Source organism: Aquarana catesbeiana, linkage group LG03 (genome assembly GCF_042186555.1).
Source record: "Aquarana catesbeiana isolate 2022-GZ linkage group LG03, ASM4218655v1, whole genome shotgun sequence".
In the NCBI taxonomy this organism is placed as follows: Eukaryota; Metazoa; Chordata; class Amphibia; order Anura; family Ranidae; genus Aquarana; species Aquarana catesbeiana.
Genome location: NC_133326.1, coordinates 179,381,977 through 179,403,356, shown reverse-complemented (window position 1 = coordinate 179,403,356; position 21,380 = coordinate 179,381,977). Strand labels below are relative to the sequence as shown.

The following is a 21,380-nucleotide window of genomic DNA, read 5'->3' as shown; positions in this document are numbered from 1 at the left end:
AGTAACTGGTTGTCAAAGAAAAAAAATGCACTGACATGAATTACTAACCATTTGTGAGGACCTGAAATTAGTTTGTTAAACAGATAAAAACCCATAACAAACATACTATGCATAATATTAAAACAATTTGCATGAAAATTGCAATATATGACTTTATTGGTTAGAAAAATTTTGTTACTTTTTAAAATTTTTTTGTATATATTTTATTTTTTTTAAGGGATGCTTCATACTTCGCTGCCTCTCCTTTATGTACAGAAAGGCTAAACTACTTTCTATTGCTCCTGGGTTCTTGCAGTTCAGTGTACTCTTTATCATTTTCATAATCTATTAGACTGCAAGCTCTTATGAGCAGGCCCTCCAACCCTCTTCATCACACCGCGTGAGAACGATCCCCTTCAAAATTTTCACTCACCAGATTCCAAAATTTAGTGGATAAAAAAAGTCTACACACCCCTGTTAAAATGTCAGTTTTCTGTGATGTAAAAAAAATGAGACAAATATGACCTATAAACTGTACAACTCATTTGAAAAACAAACTAAATTTTTTCAGGGAGGGGAAGTAAAAATAAAAAAAAAAATAAAACAATGTGGTTGCATGAGTGTGCACACCCTCTTATAACTGGGGATGTAGCTGTGTTCAGAATTAAGCAATCACATTCAAACTCATGTTAAATAGGAATCAGTACACACCTGCCATCATTTAGAGTGCCTCTGATTAACCCCAAATAAAGTTCAGCTGTTCTAGTAGGTCTTGCCTGACATTTTCTTACTTGCATCCTACAGCAAAAGCCATGGTCCGCAGAGAGCTTTCAAAGCATCAGAGGGATTTCATCATTAAAAGGTATCAGTCAGGAGAATGGTACAAAAGAATTTCCAAGGCATTAGATATACCATGGAACACTCATCATCGAGTGAAGAAAATAGGGCACAACAGTGACATTACAACAGTCCCTCCAAAATTGATGAAAAGACGAGAAGAAAACTGGTCAGGGAGGCTGCCAAAAGGCCAACAGCAACATTAAAGGAGCTGCAGGAAAATCTGCCAAGTATTGGCTGTTTGGTACATGTGACAACAATCTCCTGTATTCTTCATATGTCTGGACTATGGGGAAAAATGGCAAGACGGAAGCCTTTTCTTATAAAGAAAAACATCCAAGCCCGGCTAAATTTTGCAAAAACACATCTGAAGTCTCCCAAAAGCATGTGGGAAAATATGTTATGGTCTGATAAAACCAAGGTTAAACTTTTTTGGCTATAATTCCAAAAGATAGGTTTTGAGCAAAAACAACACTGCACATTACCAAAAGAATACCATACCAACAGTGAAGCATGGTGGCGGCAGCATCATGCTTTGGGGCTGTTTTTCTTCAGCTGGAACAAGGGCCTTAGTCAAGGTAGAGGGAATTATGTACAGTTCCAAATACCAGTAAATATTGGCCCAAAACCTTCAGGCTTCTGCTAGAAAGCTGAACATGAAGGGGAACTTCACCTTTCAGCATTAGAATGACCCAAAACATACATCCAAATCAACAAAGGCATGGCTTCACCAGAAGAAGATTCAAGTTTTGGGATGGCCCAGCCAGAGCTCAGGCCTGAATCCAATTTAAAATCTGTGGGGTGATCTGAAGAGGGCTGTACACAGGAGATGCCCTCGCAATCTGACAGATTTGGAGTGCTTTTGCAAAAAAGAATGGGCAAATATTGCCAAGTCAAGATGTGTCATGCTGATAAGACTCATATCCAAAAAGATTGCCCAAAAAGACTGGGTGCTGTAATAAAATAAAAAGGTGCTTCAACAAAGTATTAGTTTAAAGGTGTGCACACTTATGCAACCATATTATTTTATTTTATTTTATTTTTACTTCCTCCAACTAAAAGATTTCAGTTTGTTGTTCAACTGAGTTGTACAGTTTATAGGTCACATTAAAGGTGGAAAAAAATCTGAAATGATTTATCTTTGTCTCATTATTTTACATCACAGAAACCTGACTATTTAACAGGAGTGTGTAGACTTTTTATATCCACTGTATGTATACCTTTGGGTTATATCTTTGATATCATAGAATCACTCTGGATTGGGATCTTCACCAGTCATCTTCACCCGATCCTTAGATTTCCTGTCCACGGTGAGAGAGAGTGAGTAATGCTGAGCGGTGTAGTATACATATTCAATGCTTTATGTTTACTGATTTTAAGCGCATTTTAAAAGGAGGGTTTTATGGGAATAAAAAGCTTTAACTTGATTATGCTATGAGGTCTGTTTCCTTTGTTGTGAGATACCGAGACTGGTGAAGATCCCAATCCAGAGTTATTCTATGATGACAAAGATATGACACAAAGGCATACATATTTTGGAATCTGGTGAGTGCAAATTTTGAAGGGGAAGAGTCTCACGCGGTGTGGTGAAGGATTAGCATACCTATACAGCTGTTTAACCCTCAAAAGGACATTCAGTGAAGAAAGTTCATTATTGGACTCACCTGTCATAGGGTGCAACAACGTTTGAACTGTTTGGGAATATGGCGTTTAAATGCACCAAAAGAGCTCTGCTTTTGCTTCATTGATTATAATTGACTGTGAACTTTTAAAACATATGAGTTATTGCTTATTTATTTTGATTATAGCGGCTGCTTAAATGATATTATAAGTTAATACATTTTCCAAAAGCGCTAGATTAGTGATGTATTCACTTCTGGGTCCATTCATATTAATAGTAATACTTTTATTGATGTTTAGTGAATTAGGGAGACCATACCACCAGACCATTAATTTCTCCAACAATCTTCCATCACATTTTATGTTTATAAATATATTTTATCCATGTCATTATCTATAAAAGCCTCCTTTGTGTACCCTTCCAAAATGTGTGTGACTGTCGCTGGGCATCATCATCTTGAAAGTGATGTTAGTAGTCCCAGCAAACTCAAAGCTGTCACCCAAGAGACATGCTATAGTATTCCCCCTCACTCTTCTGTCAGTAGAAACATACATGTTGATGTAGAAAGGTGAAAGGAGTCATAAATAGGCCAGTATAGACAGTAATTACACACTTCCAGAGAAGAAGGCAAAAGAGGGAGGGGGGACTTTGGCTGTACTAGGGAAACAACTGTCTCTGGAGTGGTTGAAACATAGAGAAGTGATGGCAGAAAAAAAGACCAAGTGGTCCGTCGATTCTGCCTGTTTTTTTATGGGGTTTTTTTTTCTGATAACTTTTTTGTCTGAGTATAGATCTATGATCTATGTCTCACAATGGGTGGTGCCCATTGTGAGATGTCTAACTGTTTGAGCTGGTTGGTGCAAACCACTGCTCTGTTTTTATGTGCATTTATTTTTGCTGATGTTTGGTTGCCTTGATGTAAGTTTTTAGTGTGGTGTTTTAATAAACCCTATGAAACATATTGCTTTACAAGGCTATAGCTCTTCTTCCTTTATGCTCTGGGATTTATCCTTGATTTGGAATTTGGATCATTTTACAGCCCAGTCTGTTGGAGCATGGTGGGATTATTATCCAATGCTTGAAACTACTGCTATCTGGTAAGAAGTGAATCTATGTGGTGATGGAATATTAATGTCTTTGTGTTTTAAAGAGCACTGAAGTTCACTTATATTTGGTTCACCCAACTCCCTTGAAGAGCACAGATTTTTTCACATATTTGGTTCACTCAGTTCCCTTTGGTATAAGGGTTTGTCAGCTGAACATTTTTCATGCACATTTTTTTGCACCTTTTATGAACCGAATCGTATATATTTCACATATTTTTGTACACTTGTTTTTGTAGGAGTGGACTTCATGCTCTTAAATTTTGTCATGTGTATTTTCGCACTGTGAATATTCTTATAGATTAATGCACCTGTTTCTTTTAATTATCCATGCTTATGGTAGGGTTTTGGACCTTTTAGGTTGCAGCTTTTCTTTATCTATATATTTTCATTTATTTATTTATGTGTTTGATTTCTCCATTTCAATAGTCACACTTCCCGTCCCCAGGAGAGTAGGTTAAACGCAGGATTTTGACCCTTTTTTTGACATATATCTATGTTTGTCCCAAGCATGTTTGAAGCCACTTATTGTTGACTGACCTACTACCTCTGCTGGAAGTCTATTCCAAGCATAAACTACCTTTTCGGTAAAATAATACTTTCTAAGATTTCCCCCTGTAAGTTTGAAGTCATGTCCCTGTGTTCTTTGTTCTTAATCTTGGTATGATATTGAAAATCCTGCCCTCTTGAAGCTTATTCACCCCTGATGTATTAAAAGGTTTCAATCGTGTCTCCCCTTTCCCTTCTTTCATTTAGACTGCACATATTAAGTTGCAAGTGCAAAGGCGCAATGCAACTTAAAACAATGGTAAAGAAAAAATGTTGCAAGTAAGCATTTAAAATACTTGAGTATCCTGTACATTTACCTACATATTCTGGTCACAGGGTTCTTTTAATGTGCCTTGCTGTGGAGCATTATGTCAACCTCGCATTCATGGCTGCCTGAATTGTACAGCTCCCAAGCAATTCAGATCCTTCTGCCTCATTAACTTTGGCATTTTTAAAGTAATAGTTGCAGAGAATGAAAGTCAAAGAAAAGTTGTTACTTTCCCTGCCATTGTACTATACTAAATCAAAGTTTAGGCTGAAATTCTGCAATAGAATGAGTAAGTAAGGCCATTATCTACATAGACCTAACTATCTCATGTTTAAAAACTATGTTTAAATTATCTTATGTTGATAAACTATGAAGAACATTACACTTCTTTTAAGAATGAAGTGTATGTAAAGCATTTTTTTCATTTTGAATAGAGTAGGGAAGGGCTAGACTATTGGTCAAGTCCTTATTGCTGTCTGTGTCCCCTCTGGGAAGATCTACCATTCTTTTTTGTCCTGGTGACAATTTTCACCAAGACAATGAGGGTAAATCCAAAAAGCAGTGGGTGAGGGAAGCTACAGTAGGGACATCTGTTCCTATGACAACATTCTAACAAGGGAATTCTGCTTATTTTGGAGAGATTTACTCCCATTTCCTGTCACATCTCCAGGACAGGAAGTAAAAGAAAATCTCCCCAAATGGAAACAGATGGCAAAAAAAATTCCTAAGAGCAGTTTTAGAACTTCCCTACTTTAACTGACCATCTGCTCATCACCTGTATTCTAACATCTGACAATCAAAATGGTATTACCCGATATTTTAGGGCTAAAGTGTTACTAAACCCACAACAGTAAAATCAATCTGTATATGCATTTAAGTATGCTTGTTATATTCACTGTGGAACCTAAGGGCTTAATCCTCTGCATGGTGTAAAAAGGCTGTTTGATCCTGCATGCACAGATCCTCCCCTTCTTGCATTGCCCACAAAACATGTCCGGATAAGACAGAGTTAGTGGAGTCAGCCTGCACATGCTCAGTTTGTTGTGTATTGCTAGAGAGGTTGTTTTTTTTTTTTGGGAAAGTGCATGTGATCAGCACAGGGCCAATCAGCACTGTCCAGACAGAGGATCAGGAGTCTTGTATCCTGATACAACAGCCAGTGTAATATGAAAACTTCTCCTACAAGCTTTAACCAGGCACTGATAGAAGTCACAAGACTGCTATACATTGCTGATAGGAAAAGGTATTTAGCAGTTTATATTTACTAAAATGATTGCATTTCCATGTTCTGTGGGTTTAGTAACACCTTAACTGAAAAGCTATGTACACACGATAGGATTTTCTGACAACAAAACCGTGGATTTTTTTCCGAAGGATGTTGGCTCAAACTTGTCTTGCATACACACGGTCACACAAATGTTGTCGGAAATTCTGAATGTCAAGAATGCACAACACGTATGACGAGCCGAGAAAAATTAAGTTCAATAGCCAATGTGGCTCTTCTGCTTGATTCCGAGCATGTGTGGACTTTTGTGCGTCGGAATTGTGTACACACGCTCGGAATTTTCGACAACAAGACTTGTTGTCAGAAAATTTGAGAACCTGCTCTCAAACATTTGTTGGTAGAAATTCCTACAACAAATGTTCTATGGAGCATACACACGGTCAGACTTTCCGACAACAACTTCACATCCAACATTTGTTGTTAGAAAATCCTATCATGTGTACGGCCCATAAGTCTCAGCATGCTACTACCTCTCAGGCCAGTGCCTGGTATTATGCCATAGAAACACTAGGGTTATACAAGTGTAGCTGCCCTCTCCAGCTATAAAAGGGTTACCAAGGTCTGAATCACTCTACAAGGAGAAGCTTATAATTTATTTAGCTGTATCAGTAAAACAGTAGCTATAATTAATCATGTATTTCTCTGTACGATCATTGAGATGTATACAGTTAGGCAAAGCACTAACTTCCTGGCTCAATAAAAGTGTCTAATGGCTTCTAGATCTGATTGACTGACTCATGAAATTTACATTTATATGTCCACCCCAAATAATAGCTAAGAAGAGTATATTTCACAAGAAACTTATAAGGAGTTAGCCCTATGTACAGCATTTCGTTTTCTGTTTTTTTTTTACAGTACTTTTATGTAAATAAGACAGTCACATGTATTTACACAAAAAGATAGTTGCCTATGTAGGTGTTCTATTAAGTGTGCTCTTTTGCATGTAATATAGAAATGTCAGAGACAAATTATACTTTAGTTCTAAAAAATAAGTTTTATTTTTTACCTTTGAAAATTAATTATGTTATCTTTTAATAAATGACTCTTCAATATGGAGAAAAAAAGTGCAATACAGGCATACCCCACTTTTAAGTACACATTGGGGTTTATTTACTAAAGCTGGAAAGAGCAAAATCAGGCTCACTTCTGCATAGAAACCAATGAGCTTCCAGGTTTTATTACTAAAGCTTAATTGAACTAGCTGGAGTTAGAAGCTCATTGGTTTCTATGCAGCAGTGAGCCTGATTTTGCACTTTCCAGCTTTAGTAAATAAACCCCATTGTGTACTTTAAAGTGGGGTATGCCTATAACTGTTAGAAGCAAAAACATGACAACTTAACAGACAGAACAAAATGTAATTACAGTTCAATGACCTAAGTAGATATCTAAAATAATTTTAAATATGGATATATACAATGTACCTACATGGGCTACAGATATTTTAAACAGTAGTTTCTTCTTGCACACTTATAATCACTTAATGGGCTGCTGTAATACAAATAAAGCTCAACATAACATCCTCCAGGTTTCCAGTAACAAAATGCTCACTGAAAAGGTCTGGGCAATGAACTTCTGGTCATTTAAAGGGGAGAAGATATAACAAATTGTTCCATTAAGCATTTTCTGTGCTGTATCCTGTGTCAGATGCACATGCTGTGACACTTTACTGTAAGTCTAGGAAGATTTGGAAACATGCAAAAGATACAATCATTCGTAGTGAGGCATTTGAATTGAGCTGTGGAACAGCACAATACATGCTTTTGTAATGCTTCCAAATACTAGGATGTCCGGAACAAAGACCAGAAAGATAAGACATGGCTGTATCTTACATCAGAAAGGCTTGAAAACATTACCAACATCCAGAAAAAGGAATCAGCAGAAAACAAAGGAACTGAAAAGGATTTGTTATAGTGTAATTTTCTGCCCTTCACTAACTATTGAAACAACTGGGGAATCTGAGGAATATATATATATATATATATATATATATATATATATATTAAAAAAATCAGTATTTGCCGCCTTTCTGATTTTTTAATTTTTTTGCACATTTGTCACACTTCAATGACTCAGATCATCAAACACATTTTATTATTGCACAAAAGATAACCCGAGTAAATACAAAATGCATTTTTTAAATGATGGTTTCAGTTATTAAGGCAAACAAGCTATCTAAACCTGCCTGGCTTTATGTGACAAAGTAATTGCCCCCTAAACCTAATAACTGCTTGTGTCACCCTTGGCAGCAACAACTGCAATCAAACGTTTGCGATAACTGGCAATGAGTCTTTCACATTGCTGTGGAGCAATTTTGGCCCACTCTTATTTGCAGAATTGTTTTAATTCAGCCACATTGGAGGGTTTTCCAGCATGAACGGCCTGTGTAAGGTCATGATACAGCATCTCAATTGGATTTAAGTCCAGGCTTTGACTAGGCTACTCCAAAACCCAAATTTTGCTTTGTTTGAGCCATTTGGAGGTGGACTTGTTGTGTTTCGGACCATTGTCCTGCTGCATAACCCAAGTGCACTTGAGCTTAAAGTCACGAACTGATGGCCGGACATTCTCCTTTAGGATTTTCTGGTAGAGCTCAGAATTCATGGTTCCATCAATTATGGTAAGTCGTCCAGGTCCTGAAGCTGCAAAGCAACCCCAGACCATCATGTTACCACCACCATGTCTGACTGTGGGTATGATGTTATTGTTATGAAATGCTGTATTAGTTTTATGCCAGATGTAACGGGATGCACACCTTCCAAAAAGTAAAATTTTTGTCTCATCAATCCACAGAATATTTGCCTTAAAGTCTTGGGGATAATCAAGATGTTTTTTGGTAAATGTGAGATGAGCCTTTGTGTTCTTTTTGGTGAGCAGTGGCTTTGGCCTTGGAACTCTCCCATGGATGCCATTTTGGCCCAGTCTCTTTCTTATTGTTAAATCATGAACACTGATCTTACCTGAGGCAAGTGAGGCCTGCAGTTCTTTAGATGTTGTTCTGGGTCCTTTTATGACCTCTGGAATGGGTCATCGTCATGCTGTTGGAGTAATTTTTGTAGGCTGGCTACTCCTGGGAAGGTTCACCACTGTTCCAAGTTATCTCCATTGGTGGATAATGGCTCACCCCGTGGTTCACTGGACTTCCAAAGCCTTACAAATGGCTTTGAAACCCTTCCTAGACCGATACATGTTTGTTTCTAATGTGTTCTTGATTTTTTTTAGATTGTGACATGATGTGTGGCTTTTTGTGATCTGTAAGTGTGCTTCACTTTGTCAGCTTCTATTTATGTGATTTCTTGATTCAACAGGTCTGGCAGTAATCAGGCCTGGGTATGGCAAGTGAAATTTAACTTAGCTTTCCAAACAATTGTGGTTAATCACAGTTCATTCATGATTCAGCATGGGAGGGGGAAATTATTTTGTCACATAGGGCCAGGCAGGTTTGAACAGCTTTTTTCCCTTAAAAACTGCATCTTGGATTTACTCTGGTTATCTTTGTGTAATATTAAAATGATGATGATCTGAATCATTTAAGTGTGAGAAATATGCAAAAAAAAAATCAGGAAGAGGGCAAATAATTTTTCACAGCACTGTATATATATATATATATATATATATATATATATATATATATATATATATATATCTCTATATATATCTATCTATATCTATATAGATAGATATATCTATATAGATATAGATATGGATGTATATCTATATATGTAGATATATATCTATATATATATATATAGATATATATCTATATATATATATATATATAGATATATACACACAGTATATGTGAATATTACATTTTATAAATTCAATTTTTTACCATAACGCCCCTTTAAAAAGGCATATGCACTTATATTATGGCCCATACCTTCTCATTGCCAAAAACCCTTTTACTTCCCCAACCTCTTCAGTCACCATACCTTACCTAATCATAGTATATAGGAAAAAAACACCCTATACAATTTATGCATGCTCCTGTTTGATTATTAAATGCTGGGGATCAATGGTTTCCACGTTAAAGTTTCATAAAGTATGCCATATGAACCCCTAACCTTATGATCAGTTCAAAAATGAATAATAATGCGTCTGAACCTGTTTTATCAGGTTATTTCTATATAACACATATCTTACTCAAACTGCTTAAAACCTGTTAAAACTTAAATGAAAAATATATTAAAAGGGAAAAAATGCCTATGTACAAGCTGTATTGGTACAATATATTTAGGGACATTATTGCTTACAACAGACATTAGAAACTATTTCTTCATTCGCATATGGTCTGTGATTACGCCATGTTGCATTTTATCCATACATTAACTCTATCCTCTGTGCATTTTTAGAATGTATTCTGTTCTTACCAAAGCATCCAAATAAACATTAGTCCACTGTACTTGCTTAGCTTTTTCTCTCGCCAAAACCATTGGTCTTCCAAGGACATCTAAATATTCCTGTCAAAGAGAGAAATTATATCAGTGATGAAGCTATTTTTTGTTTAAACAAAGACATTTTATTGTAAAAAAATCATAACTTTTGTATACATTATTAATAGTACCAAATTGCTCAAAAATTTTGCTTTAAGTAAAGGGCGGCACAGTGGTGCAGTGGTTAGCACTCTCGCCTAGCAGTAAAAAAGGGTCGCTGGTTCGAATCCCAACCACGACACTACCTGCCTGGAGTTTGCATGTTCTCCCTGTGCCTGCGTGGGTTTCCTCCGGGTACTCCGGTTTCCTCCCACACTCCAAAGACATGCTGGTAGGTTAATTGGCTTCTGTCCAAAATTGGCCCTAGTATATGAATGGGGACCTTGGATTGAGGGTAGGGATTGATGTGAGTGTGCGATGTTCAGGGTTAGGGACAAGGGTCAGGGCTGTAGACCCACACTCACTCAGGTTGAACTGGATGGACTGGTGTCTTTATTCAACCTTACTAACTATGTAACTATCTTAATGCTTTTTTTTTAAAAGCCAAACATTTTTCAGACTTGACAATAAATGTCATTTTATGAAAATACAGATCCCCACAATGCAAGTTTCAGTAGACAACCTATATCCTTTACATACAAAGATGGCTGGTTACAAAAAGCAGCATCTATCAGGTAGCACATCAAAACTATTCCATTAATTTAACAATTGGCTTTAGGTCAAATGGGTAGTCTAGCCCGACTCTTTAATCCAAACACGGAGGAGGTAATATGCACCAGCCAACATAGCTTTGTATAGAAGTTCCATAGTTTACCAAGTAACCATGAAGGCTTAATGTTGAGTGGACTTAGCAGGTTTAGTATAATAAAACTTAAGAGGCTATATTTTTTTATAAAAATGGGCAAGCTAATTTAGTCCAACTTTAAGATCACATAAGGAAAACTGTTGCAGCCTTTTGCTGTACACTATCTTGACTGGCACACTTAGCTACTTCATTTTCCAAGCATTGTACGGTGTGTTATATACACTAGATGCAATACTTTCATTAATTGATTCCTGTTTATCATTAAAGAAACAGTATTATATCCTAATGTATCTGATTAGCAGTTCCATTAAAAAGTTGAATAAGCCATTGAAGTCTTACTTGTGTCAAAGTGTTTATAATACTGCAGCTGCTCACAATTAATGTAGCACGTAGGACTTTAGGTCAAACTGGGCAGCTGTGTTTAAAATTTACAAAAACATTATTTACACTCTAAATAGCCTATTATATTGGACACACATGTGCCGCTATCACGGCTTGTTAGAAACACTTTCTCTATCCTGTTATTAAGAAATATGGCAAAACATATTTCTTAAGTATATTCTAAATACTAGGCATTTTAGTTTAATTGTGAAAAAAATTGCATGCGATCTATAAGAATTCATAGATATTTACATGATATATAACAGATTATATATACAAAGCTGATTCTCTGCTATTGTATTTGACATTTATAATTGACAAGTTGTGCATTACTACCTAAGGATTAATTAGGAGTCTCCACATTGTAAACAAATGTTTACTACTATCATTGGATTCACATTATATAAAGCATGCCTGTCCAATCTTTGTCACGTAATTTGGATAAAACCTTCATCTACATCTGCTTGTGCTGGTACTGCCCTGTAATAACATTGTATTCTATTGTAATGTACAACTATTTGTAATTCATTGTGATATAGATATTAAAATATATATATATATATATATATATATATATATATATATATATATATATATATTAATAAGGGTGATAAGAGTAATTGAAATAAAAGTAAATTTGTCACAAAAAAATTATATATTAATAAAGGGTAGGCATTAAGTTGATACTGAAAGGTTGAATCCCAGGCGCTAATCACAGGAAAAACCACATAACTTAATATATGTTCAGCTAAACCGTCCTGCTGTCTAATGGCAAAGGATCAGATGCTGCAATGCTGAAGACAAAAAGGGTTGACAGCGCTCAGGAACTGAACTGGAATTGATGGGTAATGGCTGCAATGAACCACATGTATACTCAAAAAGGTTGCTGGTGATTTATTCCAAAGATTAAAATAATACAAATTTGAATGAGAATGTTACCACAAGGCTGTAAGGCTGGCTCAGGCACTGATGGATCACTAGGACCAACCGGGACAACCAACCAAGGGACACCGACCATGGCCACAAAGACACATCAGCTACTGTGTGTGTGGTGTGTAGAGCTGGACCCGCTGCCAAGGGAAGATGGTGTCACTGACACTGGTGATGTGAAGCAGCTGTGTCCAGGGGAAAAAGGTTCATTGTGAGCATCAAAGGAAAGGGGCGCCACCAAAGACAAGCTTGAACTGAGGTGTCGAAGAAGGAACCAGCCTCTTCCAATGTGAAGCAAGGCTGGCTCAGGCACTGACCGGGACAACCAAAGCAGGCAAGCGTGCGAAACCGGTAGTCACAGCAACAGGGACGCCTTGCTCCAGGTTGGCCGCAGCTGTTTCCTTCTCTGACACCTCAGCTCAAGCTTGTCTTCGGTAATGCCCCCTTCCTTCGGCACTCACCACGGACCTTTTTCCTCTGGACACAGTCAGCTGCTGTGCTCTATTCATATCGCCAGTGTCAGTGACACCATTTTCCCGAGTCCGGCTCTACACACTAAAGCTGGCATGTCCTTTTGGCTTACCATGGTCAGTGTCCCTTGGTTGGTTGTCCCGGTCAGTGCCTGAGCCAGCCTTACAGCCTTGTGGTATCGTTGTCATTCAAATTTGTACTGTTTTATTCTTTGGAATAAATCACCAACAACCTTTTTGAGTATACATGTGGTTCATTGCAGCCATTACCCATCAATTCCAGCTCAGTTTCTGAGCACTGTCAACCCTTTTTGGTATTAGGTTGATACTGCACACACTGGTGTTTATTTACTAAAACTGGAGAGTGCAAATCTGGTGCAGCTCTGCATAGAAATCAACCAGCTTCCAGGTTTTATTGCCAAAGCTTAATTGAATGGGAGGGATGTAGTTGGCTGATTGGCTACCATTCACAGCTGCAGCAGAACCTTAGCACACCAGTTTTAGTAAATCTACACCAATGGTCAATTATTGTTCTTCAAGTCACAAGCTATAAGCTCTTTTTAGATTGAATAAAGCAGACAGACTCACTAATTATTTTTTGGACTGAAAAAACAATTTAATAGAGGAATTAGTCTTTTTTCAATATTACTATATTTATGTAATAGTTACTTTTTTGCTTCGCAGTACAAAATGAGGACATAGGCTAAAACAATAACAGTGTAACATTCACCAATTAATAAAATGTTAGATTTGAGAACCTTGTCAGAAATATTTCATAACTAAAAGGTAAGAAGGAAGATGCAAATGGGGGTGAGCGGGAAGGGGGTTTCACTATTTCAAAAGTAAATTTCTTGCTGTCACCAGCAAAACCAAATAGGTTCCGCTTCACTGCCCAGGAATGAGAATGCAATCTAGGAGTTTCAGAATGACTTCTACTGATACCAAGTGAAATGTACTTACTAGACAGGTCAGTTAATTCCTGACAGATTGACTTTCATATAAAGTTATACTTCCCCTGTGCCACGTTCCAGTACAGGTCTTCTCATCTTTTTTTTACGTTTTTGGCATGCAGCCAAACAGTGGCTGCCAGCGCTTCAGTCAGTGGCCAGACTCGGTTTTAAAAAGCCAGTACATGTGTTTTCTGGCATTTGAGACAAACATCATCACACTATATGCTAGCCTCCTGTGTCTCCCAGTGACTTTCTGAGCATGTATGCCCTGAACGTTCACAGGATCCCCAGTTCCTGACTCCAGAGTTCCTCTGTGACTTCCAGTGTACTTCAACCTTCAATCTGCAACCACTACCTGTATTTTTCCTTGTTATTCCAGCCAGCAACTTGCATCCTAACGCCTATGTAATTCTCTTTACATTCCATTTACAGCATCCATTCTCCCTTCACTTGTGTGACTTCTGTACTCTCCAGACTTCACCTCTAAGTCCAGTATTCCAGTGCTACAAGAGACTTGTTGCTATTACTTATAGTGAGCTAAGAACCCCTGTGCTTCAAATAATTCTTCCCTGTATATCAGTACAGTCTACAGTAGTTGTCTACTTGGGTAAGTCCAAGGGCCACAATGTGGGAGTTGTTAGCAGCAAAACTCATCACCCCTTGCTGGGTAATCTGATGAAGATTCTTCAGACTTCAACTCCGAACCCCATATAACATTGTTACAAGAAACTTGTTGCCATTACTTCTAGTGAGCATAACACCCTTAGACCCTGCACCTTGGCTCTCCTAAGGGCTCTCACTTGCTGCTTAATTTCCTTCAGTGTTATTGAGTATCCAGTCCCTGCAGTTTCCTTTGCCTCTTTGTGACTTTGCAAGGCTCTCTGTGTCCTACACTACAGCCTAACCCCAGCTGCTAATCCCCATGGGATTAGACTATGCTTGTGTTACCTCTAAGGAAAGAACTCTATGCCTGTCTCAGAGCCTCTGTATCTATTGTGGCCAAAAAATAAATTTCTTGAAGCAATGTCCACAGTGGCCAGGAACCTCCCAGGTCTAGTGTTTCTTGAGAGGGGCACATTAGGGCATTATTCTCACCCCTCCTCTCCCTGTCCTGCTATCTGATTGCAGCTGCACTTCCTCACTTCTATAGCCACAATGGAAGCCTTCATTGACTCCAGTGCACCTGGCAATTTTGTCAATGCCACCCTAATTGAGAAACCGAAGAAAACAAAAATCAGGGAGCAGAGGTAAGTAACAGATAAAAACAACTTTATTAAAACAAGCAGTACACTTACATTATGGTTACCATTAATCAGCATACATCTGAGACATCAGAGAACAGGCAACTGCAGACAATGTGGGGTTGTGAGCATCGCCGAGCAAGCAGGAGACTGGGGATGACAGGATGCTAACCAGCCAGGGATGTAAATGGTGGTAGCAGCATTCTTGGCCACACACGAAGATGATAGCTGTCAAACAGCCTGGATGATGTCGGGAGAGGGGATTTGCATGATGCTTTTCCATGGACTGCACCCTCTTTTTCAAATGCATTTGTTTTAGTAACCTTGTCTCTGCAAAGATGTGGAAGAGCATGCTAAAGTATGTCCAGTCTGTGGCCAGACTAAATCTCCAACTCAAGCTCCTGTAGGGACCTTTCTATGAATACCTGTTTCTAAAGAACCCTGGTGCCATATCGCTATAGACTTTATTACATATCTGCCTCCATCTGAGGTGTATCGTGCTTTGGATAGTTTTGGATTGATTCTCGAAAATGTCCCATTTTGAACCTCTATCTTCACTGCCTTTGGCAGCAGCTTTTGTGCCATTCTTTATGTGGGAGGTTTTTAGATCCCATGGAATGTTAGTGACTGGAATGTCAGCAACTATAGTGTCTGACCATGGGGTTCAGTTTACTTCAGGATTCTTGAAGGGTTTCTGTAAATCCATGAATGAATCCTTACAGTTTTCCTCAGCTTACCATCCACAATCCAACTGCTGACCAAAAGAATAAATCAGGTTTTTGAGCAATTTTGTGTCTGTCTATTGGGATTACTTGGTTGCCCTTCTGCTGTCAGCAGAGTTCACCCATAACAATCTTCTTAATGTTAGTATCCAGGATTTTGTTCATTATTGTAAACATATATTGCCCTGCTGATGCCTTGTACTTTGGAAAATCCCTAACCTGAATGCTTTGTAAAAGAATATAAATCTAATCAGATCCCAAGTCCAGACTCAACTTCAGCTATCAGCCTCAAGACACAAGAAATTAGCTGACTGTCATCCATGAAAGGCTCCAGTCCTTCAACCCAGGGACAATATTTGGCTCATAATGAAGAATGCCCAATTTAACGTTCCTTTTATGAGATTTCCTACATGTTACATTGGAACTTGTATCATCACTGCCAAAGTCAACCCAGTTTGATACCAACTCTGTTTGCTCTCACACCACCTAGGATTTCTAACTACTTTCATGTGTCTCTTTAAACCTTTAGTACTGAACAAGTTTTCCTGTTCTTCTTCCATGGTTGCTCCTCCTGCCAACTCATCTCAAGAATATGAAGTCATCAGATCCTGGATTCCCAAATCTCCCACAGGAAGCTCCAATATTTGATTGGCTGGAAAGGCTTTGATACTGAAGAAATGTCCTGAGTCTCTGATTAAGATGTCTCAGCGCCTCTCCTGCTGAGAAGATTTCACCTTCGCTTGCTGTTGAAACCAAGATGTCAGCAAGTAGGGAAGCCCCATAAAAAGTGTATTCCAGACAACAACGTGCATCCCAGTAACTGTGTGATTCTCTATGCAACCTGTAGTCAGTATATCTGTACCTGTGACTTCCTTGCGCGTCCCAGCCAGCATCCATTCTTCCTTAGCCTCTGTGACTTCCTGTGTATTCCAGCCAGTAACTTGTATCCCAGTACCTCTGTTTCCCTGTGTGTTCCATTTAGCAACTTGTTACCAACACCTGTGTCATTACTTCGGCTTGCATCCAGTCATCCTTGTTTTTTTTTTTCCTACTTTACTCTCAAGACTTTCTCCCTGAGCCAGAAAATTCCAGTGCTATAAGACAATTGTAGCTATTACTCTTAGTGAGCCCTGGTTAATGCCAGATGGCTCCTGAGCCTTAAAGTGTAATTCCAGTCAAATTGTACCTAAGGCTAAATCAACTCCCAACCCCATTACAAGACTATTCTATCTACCGTGTAAAAGAAAATATGTGTGTATTTACCTATTCTGAAGCCACTCCACTTCCCTTCACATGACTGGCTTCCAGCGCCTGTTTCAGTGTAAAGGAGAAACAGCCTACAAAGGCTGCCCCATATTAAGTCTATGGGTGACACTATTGCCCCAGCTTTGCAGCTGTTGTTGCTGCCTCTCCTCCACACTGAAGTTGGCGCTGGGACCCAATCATGTGAACATACCAAAACAGCTTCAGAAAAGAAGACAATGATTATTGCTAGCAGCTATAAAAGCAGGCAATAATTACATGTGAAGATCCAACATGAAGGTTGTATCCAAGTCGACTGATGGATCGACTTGGGTACCATGAGTCTGCCCATAGATGGACAGATTTGAATCTCAGCCAGTCCCTGGTAAATCAGCCGGGATTAGAACCATATATGGCCGGCCTTTGAATGGGGGTGGGAGTAAATTTATCCTTAATTAAACTTTGATTGGAATTACATTTTAAAGCTCTCACCTTTGATAAACATGCAGACATGCTTACTCTGTTTCCTTCAGTGCCATCAGATTTTTGTCTCATCTGTGACCTAAAATACCACCTAGCCCCAGCAGATTACTATCTAGTCCTGGTCAGCCAGTCTGCCCCTAGTGGGGAAATGCCAAAAATGTTTCTCCTATGCCACCTTGCAGGCTTTCTACAGCCACCTGGAGACTACAGTGAATCTTAAAACATAAGTTAAAATGAGACCATACAATAGCACTGCCAACAGTTTACGTAGCGCTTTACAACTTGTGAGTATACACTTTAATACAGTAGGAATCAGAGGGCCCTGCTCCTTAGAGCTTACAATCTAAGAGGAAAGGTCAAGAGATACAAGAGGTAATAACTGTGGGTGATGTGCGGATTGAGAAGATGAATGTACAGTTGTTAGGTGGAGGCCAGATAGGCTTCTCTAAAGAGATGAGTTTTCAGGGATTGTCTGAAAGTGGATAAAGAATGAGAAAATCGGATCGATTGGGGTAGAGCATTCCAGAGAGTGGGAGAGGCTCTGGAGAAGTCCTGAAGGCGAGCATGGGATGAGGTGACAAGGGAGTTTGAGAGCAGGAGATCTTGGAAGGAGTGAAGAGAACGATTAGGTTGGTATTTTGAGACTAGGTTAGAGATGTAGCTGGGCCAGGTTGTGGATGGCTTTGTAAGTTATAGTTAGTACCTTGAATTTAATTCAGTGACTGAGTGGCAGCCAATGGAGGGATTGGCAGAGGGGTATAGCAGACACTGAGCGGTTTGTGAGGTTGATGAGCCTGGCAGCAGCGTTCATGATGGACTGAAGTGGGGATAGCCTATTTAGAAGTAAGCCAATGAGGAGGGAGTTGCAGTAGTCGAGGCGGGAGATGACCAGGGAGTGGATTAGAAGTTTTGTGGTAACATTGGTTAGGAAGGGGCATATCTTGGAGATGTTGTGGAGGTTGAGGCGGCAAATTTTGGATAGTGATAGAAAGGTTAATTAAAAGAATTAATAATTATTAAATATGAATAAATATAAAATAAATACATATAATAAAAAGACATATTAATAAGTACAATTTTATAGGTAGAAGTAAAATAAGCTAATCTTACATAATAATAACATATAATAAAATAAAAAATACAAACCTGTGTGTTGATACGAATTGCTCCAATGGAAGGAATCTCATAATAATAACCTAAAATATGATTTTTAAATTAGTAAAGTTAATGCTATACTGAAACAAAAATCAGAGCATCAATTACTTGCTGTAGAAACATAGTAAACAGTTCATTATTTGCGATGGGTTACTTTGGCGATTCCTGCAAACTCTTTAAAAAACTTCCTTCTGATAAAATTTCTTAAAATTTAGACAGGCAGCTAATCAAATAATATATAAATAATTCTTCTTTGTTATGGTAAAAGAATACAAATTCCATTTCTTCAAGACACATCAACACTCAATAATTGGTTCAGCTAAGATTGTTGTATTTTATTTTGTATTTATATTTATATGTTTCACTTTATATTTATATGTTTCACTTTATTTTAATTTTCATACACTTCAATGGAATATTTATAATGTACAGATTAGATTTTGTATATTTAATAGTTGTTGATTATAGACCCGCTGTCGACAACCTACCGAGATCCAAATTTATTTAAATATAAGTCCAGTAGACTTAATATTTTATTTTACGCCATACTGTTTTTTTTCCCACCAGAATAGCCTGTTTAATATGTATGAAGTGTGTTGGCCATTTTGTAATATATGCTGAGGCTTGAGACACCTTTTTATGAGTTGCAATTAAGGTCCGACTGATAACTTTTGTTATCCACACTGAGGCTTGAGACGCCTGAATTTAAATCCTACTGAGGTTTGTATATTTCTCTTCCGGCGTCTGGAGATGGATCATAATGATGATGTAATGGAGGCACTCGTTCAGCATTCGTTTCGGTACGAGGCTTGAATCACATGCACCCGCGTCATTCTCTGGCATTTGAAGATGAAGTGTATTGATTACGCAATGTTGGCACGCTGTCCTCGATATCATAATGAGGCTTGACCCGCATGCAAACGTGCCATTGTGTTGTCACCCAGGAAGTTTTTGGTGAGCACACACACACTGTGTCATAGGTAGGTTGTCCACTTTGGGGTCATATTTTTTATTTAAAGGTAATGACCAAGACAGTTTGACACCCCGGATGATGTCTGTTTAAGACAAAACACGTCAGTCCTAGTCCTGTTTATGCCATTGCATCCTATCCTACAAGGAATAACATATTGATGCGCGCTTTTATATCTACTTAAATGTGAGTGTTCTACATTATTTTAAATTAAACTCCTGTCTACGGTTTTACACTATGTCTGTTTTTTCCTCCTTGGGTTCATGTGTTAATGGAGTGATGTTGGAAGGATTTTATCTACCTCTGAATCTGATTTTAGTGGTCCTGCATAGCTGCTCTTGATTATGCTACAACACTGATAGTGGAAGTCGATCATCCCCCCAAGAGGTCTAAAGCTTGTTCGGTGGAGAGTGGAGTGCAATTCCATACCAGGTGTTCAACACCATTGCATGTTCAGACCCACTTAGGTATAGGCCAATTGGGTCTATATGTTCTGGTAAGCCCCCTCATGTCCTAATGGTGGTGGATCCCTTTACAGTGGTGACTCCCTACAGTGTCTTTGGGACTTATTCATCATTTTTTGGATCATCTTTTTCATCATGTATCTTATACTCTCAATTTGACTCATTTCACCACTTTTTTCATTCTTCTGGACTGCACATTTTTCTAGCTCACATACTTTGTCCAGCTCTTTAAAGTGGTTGTAAAGACAGAAGGTTTCTTACCTTCATGCATTCTATGCATAAAGGTAAAAAAACCTTCTGTATGTTGCTCCCCCTAATACTCACCTGAGCCCCCTCTCGATCCAGAGATTTGCACAAGATCCTCAGCTGTCCCAGGACTACCTCTCCTCAATGGCTGAGACAATCACAGTCAGTGAGCCAATGAGGAGAGAGCAGGGGGAGCGGGGCCGAGCTGAGGCTCTAAGTGTCTTATAAATGCATAGAGCATTCAAACATGGAGCGACCACGCATCAGTGCCTGCATAGCAAGCGGCTTGCTTGATCAGTTGTCATGATCAGTTATCAAATGATTCACCTAAATCAAACCTTATTTACAAATATTTTTACATTTTTGGGATACAAAGATCAATTGAAGATGATCATGTAATTCCATATTTATTTTTGTTGTAAAAAACATTAATAACGTTTCTATTCAGTTGATATCAGTGGGACAGGCAGTTAAAGCGGGGTTCCACCCAAATTTTGAACAATATCTGTATGTATTCTCTTCCTTGCCTAGATGCTGACATGCTGTAAAAAAAAATGTAAATCGACGTAATTACCTTTTATTTGTCTATTCTTCTTTGCACTTCCTGGTTCTCCTCCCGTGGGAGTAGGCGTGTTTCTAGCCTCTCCCAGACTCCTGGGAGCTAGTCTCAGGCTTCCCAGGATGCCACTGAGCATGTGCGGGAACGAGCGGTGAATGCTGGGAGCACAGCATTCACCACATCCAGGAAATAAATGCTTGTGGGCTTCAAATGCCCACAATGGAGATGGAAACCGCCTGCAGTGAATAATATAAGTTATTCTTTCCGATGAAATCTGACACAGGCGGACATATTACACACAATATGTGAGTATGTAATGCTGAGAAGAAAAGTTTGTGAATGAACTAAAAAAAAAAACGATAGATAGGTGGACCCCCGCTTTAATAAAGCATGTAGGATTTTGATAGGTAATATGTTTTTCTTATACAGAAACTATGCCTTATTTAATTTTTAGCTAACCTCTTTGCATAGTGATTGGTGCCTAGCAATCCTGTGACCTGGGGTGACTAGACTGGGAGCTGTGAAACAGCAGTTCTTTTTTTTACTCCTAATGAAAAGATAATTTGCCAGTCCTGGTATGTGATTTAAAGTGTATTTTTTCGTTTTTATTTTAGAAATGAGAAACACTCATATTATTCTTGTATTATCATAGCCCTTATAACTAGTACTGTATAGAAAATGTATGGA

General features: G+C 38.4%; 1 protein-coding gene across 5 annotated transcripts in view; it reads right to left on the bottom strand.

Moving 5' to 3' along the window:
• Positions 1–21,380, bottom strand: part of CACNA2D1 (calcium voltage-gated channel auxiliary subunit alpha2delta 1) — a 936,653-nt gene that overhangs the window by 151,331 nt on the left and 763,942 nt on the right. For all 5 annotated transcript variants that reach the window (XM_073619561.1, XM_073619559.1, XM_073619560.1 and 2 more), the window contains 2 exons: positions 18,446–18,495; positions 10,013–10,102 (listed from right to left, as the gene is read on the bottom strand). In XM_073619561.1, coding sequence (XP_073475662.1) covers positions 10,013–10,102; positions 18,446–18,495 — 140 coding nt within the window. The remainder of the gene's footprint in view (positions 1–10,012; positions 10,103–18,445; positions 18,496–21,380) is intronic.